We start from the raw sequence: 18176 nt of genomic DNA on the forward strand, positions 1-18176 counted from the left end.
TGTTATAGCAGCAATGTTCCAACATCTAGTGGAAAGCCTTCCCAGAAGAGAGGAGGCTGTTATAGCAGCAATGTTCCAACATCTAGTGGAAAGCCTCCAGAAGAGTGGAGGCTGTTATAGCAGCAATCCCAGAAGAGTGGAGGCTGTTATAGCAGCAATGTTCCAACATCTAGTGGAAAGCCTTCCCAGAAGAGAGGAGGCTGTTATAGCAGCAATGTTCCAACATCTAGTGGAAAGCCTTCCCAGAAGAGTGGAAGCTGTTATAGCAGCAATGTTCCAACATCTAGTGGAAAGCCTTCCCAGAAGAGTGGAAGCTGTTATAGCAGCAATGTTCCAACATCTAGTGGAAAGCCTTCCCAGAAGAGTGGAAGCTGTTATAGCAGCAAAGGGGGACCAACTCCATATTAATACCCATGATTTTGGAATGAGATTTTCGACGAGCAGGTGTCCACATATTTTTGGTCATGTAGCGTATGTTAATATGGCAAGTTGTCATTCAAAAAATAATTCAAATACGATGTATTGATTATAAAGAAATGACTTGAAAAAGTTCTCTAAAGAAAGTGTTTACAGCTTTTCTATAACAGGGTTCTGTGTTAAAGACCAGAGGATCATCAGGTTACGATGTGTTTACAGGAAGTGAGACCTCGTAGACGTAGCCAAAGTAAGGAGGTTGTGTTGTACTTACAGGAAGTGAGACCTCGTAGACGTAGTCAAAGTAAGGAGGTTGTGTTGTACTTACAGGAAGTGAGACCTCGTAGACGTAGCCAAAGTAAGGAGGTTGTGTTGATTATAAAGAAATGACTTGAAAATGTTCTCTAAAGAAAGTGTTTACAGCTTTTCAAATAAGAGGTTGTGTTTCTGTACAGGAAGTGAGACCAGACGGATCAAAGTAAGGAGGTTGTGTTGTACTTACAGGAAGTGAGACCTCGTAGACGTAGCCAAAGTAAGAGGTTGTGTTGTACTTACAGGAAGTGAGACCTCGTAGACGTAGTCAAAGTAAGGAGGTTGTGTTGTACTTACAGGAAGTGAGACCTCGTAGACGTAGCCAAAGTAAGAGGTTGTGTTGTACTTACAGGAAGTGAGACCTCGTAGACGTAGTCAAAGTAAGGAGGTTGTGTTGTACTTACAGGAAGTGAGACCTCGTAGACGTAGCCAAAGTAAGGAGTTCCAACGAAGGCTGGAGGAGTGTCTTGGGCGTCAAGGACGTTGATGGTTATGGTGGCTGTAGATGTCAACACCTGATGCTTCCCTTTGTACTGCCCGCCCCCATCCTGATGGATACAACAGAAGGGTAGACATTGGACATGGTAAATAATGACTGATTACCCAGTGCTGATGTTACGAGCTAAAATCACTATTGTGAAGCAACGGTACTCTGCAGAAGTTAACCCTCTGTGTTAAGGCTGTAACAGTGTTTAATAGTGAGGAGGTACCACACCCCCTTAATAGAGGAGGTACCACTTCCCCCTTAATAGAGGAGGTACCACTTCCCCCTAATAGAGGAGGTACCACATCCCCCCTTAATAGAGGAGGTATCACTTCCCCCTTAATAGAGGAGGTACCACACCCCCTTAATAGAGGAAGTACCACTTCCCCCTTAATAGAGGAGGTACCACATCCCCCTTAATAGAGGAGGTACCACTTCCCCCTAATAGAGGTACCACTTCCCCCTTAATAGAGGAGGTACCACACACCCCTTAATAGAGGAGGTACCACTTCCCCCTTAATAGAGGAGGTACCACTTCCCCCTTAATAGAGGAGGTACCACTTCCCCCCTTAATAGAGGAGGTACCACTTCCCCCTTAATAGAGGAGGTACCACATCCCCCTAATAGAGGAGGTACCACATCCCCCTAATAGAGGAGGTACCCCCCCCTTAATAGAGGAGGTACCACAGGCTTCTGTTAAAATACACACTTAACATATGATAAAGGGCTTATGTTGTTGTTTACAAACATGCTGTTGTAAAACAACTTGCTCCTTCACCCAAGACAATTAGTCGATCAGCTGCCATGTGGTGGGGTCAAGGGCGGCGTTGTAGTGTAGCCTTAGGTAAATCAGGGCTGACCCATCACCCTTAGAGACGGGCACACAGGGATATAGGAGAGGAGCTGACCCTCCCACTGAGGCTAAAAGACAGAGACGGAAGAGAGACCCCCAGCCCTTCACCTTCCCCCATGGCTCAGAGAAGAGGACAAGTTTTCCTCCCCCTGAGAGACAGGGAAGGAGGAGAGAGAGTTTACCCTCCCTCCCTCTGAGGCCCAGAGACAGAGATGGACGAGAGAGAGTTTACCCTCCCTCCCTCTGAGGCCCTGAGATAGAGATGGAAGAGAGAGAGTTTACCATCCCTCTCAAGCCCAGAGACAGGGCCAGAAGATATCAGCATTCCCAGACCAGACAAGATCAAACCAGATCAGTCCAGACCAGACCAGACCAGACCAGTCCAGACCAAACCAACCACCAGACCAAAAACCAGACCAGACCAGACCAAACCAGACCAGAACAAACCAGACCAGATCAAACCAAACCAAACCAAACCAGACCAGAAGACCAAACCAGAAACCAGATCAAACCAAACCAAACCAAACCAAACCAAAGACCAGACCACCAGACCAGAACAAACCAGACCAGACCAAACCAGACCAAACCAGACCAGACCAGACCAGACCAAACCAGACCAGATCAAACCAAACCAGAACCAAACCAGACCACCAAACCAGACCAGACCAAACCAGACCAGAACAAACCAGACCAGATCAAACCAGACCAGAACAAACCAGACCAGACCAAACCAGACCAGAACAAACCAGACCAGATCAAACCAGACCAGAACAAACCAGACCAGACCAAACCAGACCAGAACAAACCAGACCAGATCAAACCAAACCAAACCAAACCAAACCAGACCAGACCAGACAGGTGTGATACATTGCTCTTTAGGTTTTTAGGTCTTTCACATCTATAAAGCACTTTGTGACAACTGTGTTAAAAGAGCTTTAATATTTTTTGGGGGGGGGATTAATTGATTGATGGATTGATTGACACATAGCTAGCCTACACTCACCTTGGCAACCACTATCACAAAGTGTGTTGCTGTGGTCTCGTAGTCGAGCGTCTCGCCTGGTTTGATCCGCAGGACCCCACTGTGGCCGTCCATGGTGAACCTGGTAGTAGTGGTGCCCTGGGAACAGACAGTAAAACCCTGGATTATGATAATGCATACTGAGATCTAAATTTAACTACATCTAACTAATCACACCCTCCATTCAATGACTAATCGCACCCTCCATTCAATGACTAATCGCACCCTCCATGTAATGACTAATTGAACCCTCCATTCAGTGACTAATCACACCCTCCATTCAATGACTAATCGCACCCTCCATTCAATGACTAATCACACCCTCTATTCAATGACTAATTGAACCCTCAATTCAATGACTAATCACACCCTCCATTCAATGACTAATCACACCCTCAATTCAATGACTAATCACACCCTCCATTCAATGACTAATTGCACCCTCCATTCAATGACTAATCACACCCTCCATTCAATGACTAATTGAACCCTCCATTCAATGACTAATCACACCCTCCATTCAATGACTAATCACACCCTCAATTCAATGACTAATTGCACCCTCCATTCAATGACTAATTGCACCCTCCATTCAATGACTAATCACACCCTCCATTCAATGACTAATCACACCCTATTCAATTCAATGACTAATTGACTAATCACACCCTCCATTCAATGACTAATCACACCTCCATTCAATGACCCTCCATTCAATGACTAATCAATGACTAATCACCCTCCATTCAATGACAATGATAATCACATTCAATGACAAATTCAATGACTAATCAACCCTCCATTCAATACCACAACATGACTAATCAACCCTCCATTCAATGACTAAAACCAATGACATCCCATTCAATCAAACCAATGACTAATCACACCCTCATTCACCCTCCACAACCCTCCATTCAATGACAGACATCAAATCCAGCCAAAACCACATCACACGTAAAAACCAACCAATACCACAACAGACATCAAACCCAACCACTACCACAACAGACATCAAATCCAACCAAAACCACATCCCACATCAAACCAACCAATACCACAACAGATATCAAATCCAACCAAAACCACATCCCACATCAAACCAACCAACAACATCACACATCAAACCCAACCAATACCACAACAGACATCAAATCCAACCAAAACCACATCACACATCAAACCAACCAACAACATCACACATCAAATCCAACCAATACCACATCACACATCAAACCAACAACACAACAGACATCAAACCAACCAACAACACAACAGACATCAAACCAACCAACAACATCACACATCTAAAGATAGCTAAAACAACCAATAACAGTCGACATATGAACAGTGCCAACTACTGTTTGCTTGCTGATGGCCAAAAGCTACCCTAAGCTTCAGCTAAGCCCTCAATAACTTACTAAAATGTAATTGAAATGTAATCCACTAGAGGGGCACCATTTCCTGCCTCCACTCTAGTGTAAAATTAATTGTTTTCTCTCCACAGATGGCTTCCTTCCTGTTTTGATCAAATACATGCCCTTTCCATCCATCTGGTCCGTTTTACACTGAACAAAAATATAAATCATAACATGCAACAACTTCAATGATTTTACTGAGTTACAGTTCATATAAGGAAATACATTCATTAGGTCCTAATCTATGGATTTCATATGACTGGGAACGCAGATATGCATCTGTTGGTCACAGATACCTTTATAATAAAGGTAGGGGCGTGGATCAGAAAACCAGTCAGTATCTGGTTCCACCATTTGCCTCATGCAGCGTGACACATCTCCTTCGCATAGAGTTGATCAGGCTGCTGATTGTGGCCTGTGAAGTGTTGTCAAACTCGGTTCACAACGTTGACATCAGCAAACCACTCCACCATGCAATCCCATACACGCTGTCTGTCATCTGCACGGGAACAGTTGAACCCTGGATTAATCCGTGAAGAGCACACTTCTCCAGCGTGCCAGTGGCCATAGAAGATGAGCATTTGCTCTCTGAAGTCAGTTACGACGCCAAACTGCAGTCAGGTCAAGACCCTGGGGAGGACGACGGGCACGCAGATGAGCTTCCTGAGACGTTTCTGACAGTTTGTGCAGAAATTCTTCAGTTGTGCAAACCCACAGATTCCTCAGCTGTTCGGGTGGCTGGTCTCAGAGGATCCCACAGGAGAAGAAGCCTGATGTTGCGTGGTCTGCTGTTGTGAGGCCGGTTGCACGCCAAATTCTCTAAAAGGACATTGGAAGTGACTTATGTTAGAGAAATGAACATTCAATTATCTGACAACAGCTCTGGTGGACATTCCTGCAGTCAGCATGCCAATTACATGCTCCCTCAAAACTTGAAACATCTGTGGCATTGTGTTGTGTGACAAAACTGCACGTTTTAGAGTGGCCTTTTATCGTCCCAAGAACAAGGTGCACCTATGTAATGATCATTCTGTTTAATCAGCTTCTTGATTTGCCACACCTGTCAGGTGGATGGATTATCTTGGCAAATGAGAAATACTCACTAACAGGGATGTAAACAAATTTGTGCATCAACATTTAGAGAGAAATAAGCTTTTTTTGTACTTATGAAACATTTCAGGGATCTTTTATTTCAGATCATGAAACATGAGACCAACACTTTAAATGTTGCGTTTATATTTTTGTTCAGTGTATATTATCAGTTGGTACAGAAGGGTGCTGTAACACCAAGGTTGTGGGTTCGATTCCCGAGACCACTGTACGTAAATTGTAAAAAAAAAACGTCTGCTAAATGGCATATACACTCAGTGGCCCCACATTATTAGGTACACCAAACTGTTCACGAAAATGGTTCGCTCCTACAGACAGTGAGGCAGGTGGCCGTGACTTGGTATATAAAGCAGGCAGACAGGCATCGAGGCATTCAGTTACTGTTGGATTGAACGTTAGAATGGGCAAAACGTTATGTCGGCTGACAGTTTGTTACGCTGTCCTTACGAACCGCAAAGCATATCCTTACAGCGGTATGTACCAGTATGTTAGCTACGGTTAACTACATAATGTTTGTTAGCTACTAAGACATCAAACTTGCCAGTATATTAACTAAGCAACTTTGAGCGTAATATCATCGTCTGTGCCAGGCCGGCCTCCTGGGCTTTCCACGCACGACAGCGTCTAGGGTTTACAGAGAACGGTGCGACAAACAGAAACATCCAGTCAGCGTCAGACCTGTGGGTGAAAAAAACAGCTTGTTGACGAGAGATGTTGTAGGAGAATGGCAAGAATCGTGCACGCTAACAGGCACTAACAGGCCGGCCACAAACAGACACATAACGGCGCAGTACAACAGCGGTGTGCAGAACGGCATCTCGGAACGCACAACTCATCGATCCTTGTCACGGACGGGTTATTACAGCAGGCGACCACACCGGGTTCCACTGCTATCAGCTAAAAACAAGAAGACGCTCCAGTGGACACATGATCACCAACACTGGACAATTAAGGCGTGAAAAAACATTGCCTGGTCCAATGAATCACAGGCTGGTGTCAACGGTACAGGCTGATGTCAACGGTACAGGCTGGTGGCGGTGCTGTAATGGTGAGGGGGAATGTTTTTCCTGATACATGTCGGGTCCCTTGATAACAATTGAGCAACGTTTGAATGCCACACATTCTAGAATCCAGGCCCCGAAGGATTCAGCTTGTTCTGGAGGCAAAGGGGGTCCAAACTGGTACTAAATGGAGGGGGTCCAAACTGGTACTAAATGGGGGGGTCCAAACTGGTACTAAATGGAGGGGGTCCAAACTGGTACTAAATGGAGGGGTCCAAACTGGTACTAAATGGGGGTCCAAACTGGTACTAAATAGAGGGGGTCCAAACTGGTACTAAATGGAGGGGGTCCAAACTGGTACTAAATGGAGGGGGTCCAAACTGGTACTAAATGGAGGGGGGTCCAAACTGGTACTAAATGGAGGGGGTCCAAACCTAATAAACTGGCCACTATTATATATACAGTATGTTTATACATATATTATTATATATTATCTACTGTATGACAATGGATCCCCCATATAACCTTTGATCTAACTCTGAACTCTCTGTCAGACCAGGACAGTGTTCATTAGGGCAAACTGTAGGGGAAAAAAGGTTTTATTTGACAAGTTCATAGAGTCCCTCCCTGTTTCAGAACATGTTCTTTCTATGTATGAGCCAGACCCAGGGCTGTGGACATGATCTACCAGTAAATAGTAGTTGACACTGCCTCCAGAGCCCATGTCTTTATCCTCTGCTTGTACTCTGTAAATGCTGCTTCCAGCTGCGGTGTCCTGCAGATGACACAAACATCAATGACATGAATTAGAACATTACATTATCTCTAAACACATGATGACACTATTGACATCTATCAATATCTTTAAACATTATCTCTAAACACATGATGACACTATTGACATCTATCAATATCTTTAAACATCTCTAAACACATGATGACACTATTGACTTCTATCAATATCTTTAAACATTATCTCTGAACACATGATGACACTATTGACTTCTATCAATATCTTTAAACATTATCTCTGAACACATGATGACACTATTGACTTCTATCAATATCTTTAAACATTATCTCTGAACACATGATGACACTATTGACATCTATCGTTATCTTTAAACATTATCTCTGAAGACATTTTAAACCAATGACAGAGCTGTCTTCATGTCGATGACGGGTTTTAACACTGACCTCGGGGACGTCCACGGTGAAAGGCAGGTTCTGGAACTCTGGTTGCTCATCGTTGGCGTCGGTGACAAACACCCGTATCGTCTCGACAACCTAAAGGAAGGAACAAACAGATGACATCACAATAGCCCAGCTGAGAAGCCAGGTATGATTATTGTATTAGCGTATAGGCCTATACATGGGATGCATATGGATTTGCAACTAATGCTGTTGTCAAAGCTCAGCTCACCTTATTCCGACCATCTGTTATGCTAACAAAAGCCAAGATTTCACCTTGTTTCTGACAAAACAAAGAACACGTTGTTAACAGCACTTCGAAACAGCACTGTGGGTAATGACAGACTCACCAACACACACAAGACTTGCTTCTGGTTCTCCTGAGATTACTGGACATAAAGTTGTCAAAGCGCACTACGTTACACTCACCTCTCTGTCTAGTTCCTGAATGAGAGTTATGTTTCCTGACTTAGGGTCCACTCTCAGGTATTCTCTAGTGCCCTTCTCAAAGGTCAGGCCAAACCACACGGCATCCCCCTCTGGGTCGGTACCGTTTAGGATATATAGCTGTGTTCCTGTGGGGTCACAGACAGAAATCGCACCTGCTTATTCATTTGTTATGAATGTGTTATGAATGTGTCATGAATGGTTATGAATGGTTATGAATATGTCATGAATGGTTATGAATGTGGTATAAATGGTTATGAATGTGTCATGAATGGTTATGAATGGTTATGAATGTGTCATGAATGGTTATGAATGTGTCATGAATGGTTATGAATGTGTCATGAATGGTTATGAATGGTTATGAATGTGTCATGAATGGTTATGAATGTGTCATAAATGGTTATGAATGTGTCATGAATGGTTATGAATGGTTATGAATGTGTCATGAATGGTTATGAATGTGTCATGAATGGTTATGAATGTGTCATGAATGGTTATGAATGTGGTATGAATGCTTATGAATGTGCCATAAATGGTTATGAATGTGGTATGAATGGTTATGAATGTGGTATAAATGGTTATGAATGTGGTATGAATGGTTATGAATGTGGTATAAAATGGTTATGAATGTGGTATGAATGGTTATGAATGTGGTATGAATGCTTATGAATGTGCCATAAATAGTTATGAATGTGGTATGAATGTGTTATGAATGGTTATGAATGTGTCATGAATGGTTATGAATGTGGTATGAATGGTTATGAATGTGGTATGAATGGTTATGAATGTGTCATGAATGGTTATGAATGTGGTATGAATGGTTATGAATGTGGTATGAATGGTTATGAATGTGTCATGAATGGTTATGAATGTGTCATGAATGGTTATGAATGGTTATGAATGTGTCATGAATGGTTATGAATGTGTCATGAATGGTTATGAATGTGGTATGAATGTTTATGAATGTGCCATAAATGGTTATGAATGTGGTATGAATGGTTATGAATGTGGTATAAATGGTTATGAATGTGGTATGAATGGTTATGAATGTGGTATGAATGGTTATGAATGTGGTATGAATGGTTATGAATGTGGTATGAATGCTTATGAATGTGCCATAAATGGTTATGAATGTGGTATGAATGTGTTATGAATGGTTATGAATGTGGTATGAATGCTTATGAATGTGCCATAAACGGTTATACATGTGTTATGGAGTCTATGTAGGTACCCTTCAAATAATAGAGATACTGAATTTGGTTATAGCCTTGCCTATCAAGTACACGAAAGGCAACCCATCTCTACAGTTGTACAGAAGATAATCATTAGAAAGACGATCATACCATTAACCGGATCTAGACTTAAAGTTAATTCTGAGATGTATATCATTGATTCTATTTCATGACAGACCCATTGACTCGAATGGGAAATCCCGTTCTAGTGATTCTATTTCTATGGTGTATTATTGTATTGTCAGATGTTAGTTATATTGTTGACAGCCACTCCTTCATCTCTTTTGTTTTCCTGGCTAAGCCTATTAAGGTACGTCCACCTCCACTGAAGGGCATTATGGTGATGCAGCTCATGTGATCACTGATCAGTCTATCATTAGAAGACCTGGGTTCAAATACTATTTGAAATCTTTCAGTCCTGGGAACCCCCCCCCCCTGGAATTAGGCAAGCGCAAGGATAAATTCAAGGATAAATTATTTAAAATGTTTAAAAATAGTATTTAAAATGTTTAAAAATAACATTTAAAATGTTTAAAAATATATATTTTAAATGTTTTAAAATATAATAAAAAAGTATTAAAATAGTATTTAAAATGTTTAAAATGTTTACACTTTGAAACACAAGATCAATCACAACCACATTGAGATTTTCTTAGAATTTAGCCACATTAAACTTAAAATAATTAACTAAATAATCATCGCATTTATATAATTGTTTACAACACTCACCGACTTCTGTGTCTTCTGAGATACTGAACAGAGCCATATTCCCATTGGTGCTGCTCGGTCCGTTGTCATAGAAATAGGGAGCGTAGTCAGTTTGTCCTGGGTGGAGAAGAAAAAATTAATCGAAACTTAAGATTTGAACGTGTCATTTATAACAAGCGGCACTTTACAGCGTGTTCACAAACACAAACAGGTATATGACAATCTAAAGATAGTGTCCATGCTTTGGGTAGTGTCCAGTTCACACTATAACACATGCTATCATAGTGTCCAGTTCACACTATAACACATGCTATCATAGTGTCCAGTTCACACTATAACACATGCTATCATAGTGTCCAGTTCACACTATAACACATGCTATCACAGTGTCCAGTTCACACATTATAACACATTATAACACATTATAACACATGCTATCATAGTGTCCAGATCATACATTATAACACATGCTATCATAGTGTCCAGATCACACATTATAACACATAACACATTATAACACATTATAACACATTATAACACATGCTATCATAGTGTCCAGATCACACATTATAACACATGCTATCATAGTGTCCAGATCACACATTATAACACATTATAACACATTATAACACATTATAACACATGCTATCATAGTGTCCAGATCACACATTATAACACACTATAACACATGCTATCATAGTGTCCAGATCACACTATAACACATGCTATCATAGTGTCCAGATCACACATTATAACACACTATAACACACTATAACACACTATAACACACTATAACACATTATAACACACTATAACACATTATAACACATGCTATCATAATCAATTCAATACTTTAAACACCTGTGGTAATATTTATTAATATTTATCTGAATATTGTAATACAAAGTTTGTACTCACTTGCTGAAACGGCAGGGCAGTGGAAAGAAACAGGAGAGTGCAATGTCAACAGAGGTCAATAAAATGATACATCTTACCCACACCACAAACACATACAGACACATGCAGGTGGGGGATTAGGAAGGGAAAAGAAGGTGCAGGAACTCCTGTAGTATCAGGACAGGACAGAGAACAGAAAACCTACCCAGAGAGGGAGACAGAAGAAGAGTAACCAGGCAAAGTAAGAGGAAAATAGACCGTCTTTTTTTCTTTTGGTTCTTCATCCTGACGGAGGTGGAAGAGGAAGAAGAAGACGGCTTGTCTGGATCCAGGCGTTCTCGCTAGGCGGCTCAGTCGCTAGACGTCTCAGCTCAGTGGAAGAGGGGGGCTGGGGTAGGGTTCTCAGGACGGCGTTAGTCCACTGACGTATCCTGTCTTCCACTCCTTTACCTCACAGTCACAACAGACATCTTAGACAGACCTACCACTGCTCTCTTCCCCACAGAGAGGGACTAGGAGATATCTAATGTAACAGACTGTTCCCCACAGAGAGAGACTAGGAGATATCTAATGTAACAGACTGTTCCCCACAGAGAGGGACTAGGAGATATCTAATGTAACAGACTGTTCCCCACAGAGAGGGACTAGGAGATATCTAATGTAACAGACTGTTCCCCACAGAGAGGGACTAGGAGATATCTAATGTAACAGACTGTTCCCCACAGAGGCTACCCGATATCTAATGTAACAGACTGTTCCCCACAGAGGCTACCCACTGGGCACAGACGTCAGTTCAACCTCTAGTTTTGATTTACATTTGGTTGAGTTATCAACTAACGTGAATTCATTGTGAAATCAACACAAAAAGTCAATTCCCTTATGTCGATAACTTTTTGCAAATCTAATCAGTTTTCCACGTTGATTCAACATCATCACACTGATTTTTTTATTTATTTAAATGACATGGTGTCTAGGAGATATCTCGCCTCATCTCACAATGTGATGCAGTGCCTTAAGTTTTCATACCATTTAAACAATTCCACATTTTGTTGTGTTACAGCAGGAATTCAAAATGGACTAAATAAATAAAACATTTCCCCCCATCTACACCCAATACCCCATAATAACAATTTTTTTGAGAAATGTTTACAAATTTATTGAAAACTAAATACAGAAATGTCTCATTTACATAAGTATTCACACCCCTGAATAAATGCATGATATAATTACCTTTGGCAGTGATTACAGCTGTGAGTCTTTCTGGGTAAGTCTCCAATAGCTTTGCATACCTGGATTGTACAATATTTGCACAGTATTCTTTTTAAAATTCTTCAAGCTCTGTCAGTGTCACACCCTGATCTGTTTCACCTGTCTTTGTGATTGTCTCCACCCCCCTCCAGGTGTCACCCATCTTCCCCATTATCCCCTGTGTATTTATACCTGTGTTCTCTGTTTGTCTGTTACCAGTTTGTTTTGTTCCGTCAAGCCTACCAGCATTTACCCCTCTGCTCCTGTCTCTCGATTGTTCCTGTTTTTGACCTTTTCTGCTTGCCCTGACCCCGAGCCTGCCTGCCATCCTGTACCTTTGCCCCACCTATCTGGGTTACTGACCTCTGACCCTGCCCTTGACCTGTCTTTTGCCTGCCCCTGTTGGATTAATAAACTGTTGTTAATTCGACGTTGTCTAAATCTGGGTCTTACCTTGAAACGTGATAGTCAGATGTGTTGTTGATCATAGCTAGACAGCCATTTTCAAGTCTTGCCATAGATTTAAGCCGATTTAAATCAAAACTGTAAATAGACCACTCAGGAACATTCAATGTCGTCTTGGTAAGCAACTCCAGTGTATATTTGGCCTTGTGTAATAAGTTATTGTCCAGCTGAAAGGTGAATTTGTCTCCCAGTGTCTGTTGGGAAGCAGACTGAACCAGGTTTTCCTCTAGGATTTTGCCTGTGCTTAGCTATATTCCATTTATTTGTATCCTAAAAAAAACTCCCTAGTCTTTGCAGATGACAAGCATACCCATAACATGATGCAGCCACCACCATGCTTCAAAATATGAAGAGTGGTACCCAGTGATGTGTTGTGTTTGATTTGCCTCAAACATAACACTTTGTAATCAGGACTTAAAGTTAATTTCTTTGACACATTTTTTGCAGAAGTTAAGTGCCTTATTAAAACAGGATGCATGTTTTGGAATATTTTTATTCTGTACTGGCTTCCTTCTTTCACTCTGTCATTTAGGTTGGTATTGTGGAGCAACTACAATGTTGTTGATCCATCCTCAGTTTTCTCCTATCACAGCTATTAAACTATGTAACTGTTTTAAAGTCACCATTGGCCTCATGGTGAAACCCCGACCGGTTTCCTTCCTCTCCGGCAACTGAGTTAGGAAGGACGCCTGTATCTTTGTAGTGACTGGGTGTATTGATGCACCTACCAAAGTGTAACGAATAACTTCACCATGCTCAAAGGGATACTCAACGTCTGTTTGTTTTTTAAAGCCATCTACCAATCGGTGCCCTTCTTTTCGAGACATCGGAAAACCTCCCTGGTCTTTGTGGTTGAATCTGTATTTGAAATTCCCCGCTGGACTGGGGGACCTTAATTGTATGTGTGGGGTACAAAAATGAGGTAGTCATTGAAAAATCATGATAAACACTATTATTATAAAAAATAAAATACAAAATGTATGGGGTATTGTGTGTAGATGAGGAAAAACATTCTTTAATCCATTTTAGAATAAGGCTGTAGCGTAACGAAATGTGGAAAAAGGCAAAAAGTCTGAGTACCTTCCGAATGCCCTGTATATCAAATAGCTTATATTAAACCCTGTATGAGTCATACTGACAGCATGTGGTGTGTAAGGTGTAACTGAGTCTACCCCCCCCCCAGGCTCAGGAAGGGGGATGTTATTATATTGACTGTGAAGTCTTACTCACTCAGAGGTGCAGTGATGTGCATTTCCTCTCTTCACACGTTTAAGAATAGGATGTGGCGTTCTATGGCACGTTCATACGGAGTACAGGAAGCAGTCAGTCCTAGACCTGCAACCTTCTTCCCCCCCCAAAGAATATATTCAGTAACCTCAAACGGTTCTTTTTTCAATTAAGGTATATGGGGTACAGTATTTAGTGGTATATTTCAATGTCACACTGAAACTAGAATTCAGTGCTATATCAACCTTCTGTTGATTATGTTTATGAATTTATTTATTTTACCTTTATTTAACCAGGCAAGTCAGTTAATTAAGAACAAATTCTTATTTTCAATGACGGCCTAGGAACAGTGGGTTAACTGCCTGTTCAGGGGGCAGATCGACAGATTTGTACCTTGTCAGCTCAGGGGTTTGAACTTGCAACCAAGTGGCTCTAACCACTAGGCTACCCTGCCGCTACCCTGGGGACTTACAAATATTCCCAACAAGCACATACATTGAATAATACAGAGCATAATATTTTTTTTATAGTCATTTTGAGTAGAAAGGGTGGTGCCTGGTGGATTAAAACAGAAATATCTGAATGACAGATTCTAGATTTTGAGAAAGTGATAAAACCAACTGCAGTGCCGGTAATCATCCCAGATGGTTCTGATTGGACAGCGTGCCGGTAATCATCCAAGGTGGTTCTGATTGGACAGCGTGCCGGTAATCATCCAAGGTGGTTCTGATTGGACAGCGTGCCGGTAGTCATCCCAGGTGGTTTTGATTGGACAGCGTGCCGGTAATCATCCCAGGTGGTTCTGATTGGACAGCGTGCCGGTAATCATCCCAGGTGGTTCTGATTGGACAGCGTGCCGGTAATCATCCCAGGTGGTTCTGATTGGACAGCGTGCCGGTAATCATCCCAGGTGGTTCTGATTGGACATTGAACGCCTGCTAGAGAAAGTGTTCACTAGGGCCAAAGAGATGAACTAAGGCAGGTTTCACATGTCTGTCAATGGGTCTGTCTGAAAGACAGAGATGAACAGTAGAAAGAACTGTGGGCCAGGTCAGTTGCAGAGCTAGACAGTCCTTGCTCAGTAGTCTGTCACTCAGGGTGGTCTACTGAACTCAGTAGTCTATTACCAGGGTGGTCTACTGAACTCAGTAGTCTATTACTAGGGTGGTCTACTGAACTCAGTAGTCTATTATCAGGGTGGTCTACTGAACTCAGTAGTCTGTTACCAGGGTGGTCTACTGAACTCAGTAGTCTATTATCAGGGTGGTCTACTGAACTCAGTAGTCTGTTACCAGGGTGGTCTACTGAACTCAGTAGTCTGTTACTAGGGTGGTCTACTGAACTCAGTAGTCTGTTACTAGGGTGGTCTACTGAACTCAGTAGTCTGTTACCAGGGTGGTCTACTGAACTCAGTAGTCTGTTACCAGGGTGGTCTACTGAACTCAGTAGTCTGTTACTAGGGTGGTCTACTGAACTCAGTAGTCTGTTACTAGGGTGGTCTACTGAACTCAGTAGTCTGTTACTAGGGTGGTCTACTGCTAGTCCCCTACTGGTAGTGCCTGGGATGATCTGCTAAAAGTTTGTAAAGGCCTATCCACCCTCGCTTGACAGACAGAGAGAAAGCCCTGTGGGCCAGGTCAGTGAGATTAGCTATTTGTACGTACACAACAATGACAAGGACAAGGCAGTGTAAGCCTTACCGTCCCGACACTAGAGACCCTACTGATCCGGACTATATAGACAGGATCCTTGAAACGGTTGTATGTCCACCTCCACCTGATGGACTTACCACTTTGTTTAAGAGCAACAATATAATCTATTGTATGCAGATGTTTTCTTGAAACATCGTACGGCCATGTGTTGATTGTGGCTTCACGTAAAGACATTCTCACCCCTCACTACTGGTGAACCTATCTGAAACGTTAACAGATTCAAGGCAGCAGACATCCATAGCAACCGTCAGGACACGCTCATCATGCATTGCATTATAATCTAACTGAAAGCCTACCGTTTCTACACGTACAAATATCGAACATATTCCGTCAAATCAGACCACATCATAACGTACATATCCTGATAAATAGTATTTGCTGTGATTTAAATGATTAAAATCCAACCCAAGCAGCAACACATGTCTGTTTTTCTCATGGAAGTACCTGGCTAGTTACAGATGTTGGTGCCCTGGTTTTGTGGTTTAATTTTAGAGGGCCAGTGTGGGACGGCCATGGGGCAGATGGCTGACAAGAGGATTATCTGACTAAGCCTTTGTCATCTGGTGCTAGTAGCTACGCATGTTGTCTGTGGAGAAATACAAGGTGGATGGACGCCTCCTGTCTCTTCTGTACACACAGACCCGCTACTATAACCTTCATGGTTATTATCTGACCCCCTCTACTATAACCTTCATGGTTATTATCTGACCCCCTCTACACCCCTCACTACTGGTGAACCTATCTGAAACGTTAACAGATTCAAGGCAGCAGACATCCATAGCAACCGCCAGGACACGCTCATCATGCATTGCATTATAATCTAACTGAAAGCCTACCGTTTCTACACGTACAAATATCGAACCAAATCAGACCACATCATAACGTGCATACCTTCATGGTTATTATCTGACCCCCTCTACTATAACCTTCATGGTTATTATCTGACCCCCCTATAACCTCATATAACCTTCATGGTTATTATCTGACCCCCTCCACTATAACATTCATGGTTATTATCTGACCCCCTCTACTATAACCTTCATGGTTTTTGGTTTATCTGACCCCCTCTACTATAACCTTCATGGTTATTATCTGACCCCCTCTACTATAACCTTCATGGTTATTATCTGACCCCCTCTACTATAACCTTCATGGTTATTATCTGACCCCCTCTACTATAACCTTCATGGTTATTATCTGACCCTCTCTACTATAACCTTCATGGTTATTATCTGACCCCCTCTACTATAACCTTCATGGTTATTATCTGACCCCCTCTACTATAACCTTCATGGTTATTATCTGACCCTCTACTATAACCTTCATGGTTATTATCTGACCCCCTCTACTATAACCTTCATGGTTATTATCTGACCCCCTCTACTATAACCTTCATGGTTATTATCTGACCCCCTCTACTATAACCTTCATGGTTATTATCTGACCCCCTCTACCCTTCATGGTTATTATCTGACTATAACCTTCATGGTTATTATCTGACCCCCTCTACTATAACCTTCATGGTTATTATCTGACCCCCTCTACTATAACCTTCATGGTTATTATCTGACCCCCTCTACTATAACCTTCATGGTTATTATCTGACCCCCTCTACTATAACCTTCATGGTTATTATCTGACACCCTCTACTATAACCTTCATGGTTATTATCTGACCCCCTCTACTATAACCTTCATGGTTATTATCTGACCCTCTACTATAACCTTCATGGTTATTATCTGACCGTCTACTATAACCTTCATGGCTATTATCTGACCCTCTCTACTATAACCTTCATGGTTATCTGACCCCCTCCACTATAACCTTCATGGTTATTATCTGACCCCCTCTACTATAACCTTCATGGTTATTATCTGACCCTCTACTATAACCTTCATGGTTATTATCTGACCCCCTCCACTATAACCTTCATGGTTATTATCTGACCCCCTCTACTATAACCTTCATGGTTATTATCTGACCCCTCTACTATAACCTTCATGGTTATTATCTGACCCCCTCTCACTATAACCTTCATGGTTATTATCTGACCCCCTCTACTATAACCTTCATGGTTATTATCTGACCCCTCTACTATAACCTTCATGGTTATTATCTGACCCCCTCTACTATAACCTTCATGGTTATTATCTGACCCCCTCTACTATAACCTTCATGGTTATTATCTGACCCCTCCACTACTATAACCTTCATGGTTATTATCTGACCCCTACTCTACTATAACCTTCATGGTTATTATCTGACCCCCTCTACTATAACCTTCATGGTTATTATCTGACCCCCTCTACTATAACCTTCATGGTTATTATCTGACCCCCTCTACTATAACCTTCATGGTTATTATCTGACCCCCTCTACTATAACCTTCATGGTTATTACTATAACCTTCATGGTTATTATCTGACCCCCTCTACT

The 18176-nt window shown here is 41.8% G+C and overlaps 1 protein-coding gene across 1 annotated transcript in view; it reads right to left on the bottom strand.

The window, feature by feature from the left end:
- Positions 1–11450, bottom strand: part of LOC112223941 (cadherin-related family member 1-like) — a 30567-nt gene extending 19117 nt beyond the window's left edge. Inside the window, exons 1-9 of the mRNA XM_042305768.1 lie at positions 11294–11450; positions 11110–11112; positions 10213–10308; positions 8234–8379; positions 8037–8087; positions 7811–7900; positions 7302–7388; positions 3067–3183; positions 1131–1274 (exon numbers count right to left, since the gene is read on the bottom strand). Coding sequence (XP_042161702.1) covers positions 1131–1274; positions 3067–3183; positions 7302–7388; positions 7811–7900; positions 8037–8087; positions 8234–8379; positions 10213–10308; positions 11110–11112; positions 11294–11372 — 813 coding nt within the window. The 5' untranslated portion in view covers positions 11373–11450. The remainder of the gene's footprint in view (positions 1–1130; positions 1275–3066; positions 3184–7301; positions 7389–7810; positions 7901–8036; positions 8088–8233; positions 8380–10212; positions 10309–11109; positions 11113–11293) is intronic.
- Between the last annotated feature and the right edge of the window lie 6726 nt (positions 11451–18176).

Source organism: Oncorhynchus tshawytscha, linkage group LG25 (assembly GCF_018296145.1).
Source record: "Oncorhynchus tshawytscha isolate Ot180627B linkage group LG25, Otsh_v2.0, whole genome shotgun sequence".
Taxonomy (NCBI): domain Eukaryota; kingdom Metazoa; phylum Chordata; class Actinopteri; order Salmoniformes; family Salmonidae; genus Oncorhynchus; species Oncorhynchus tshawytscha.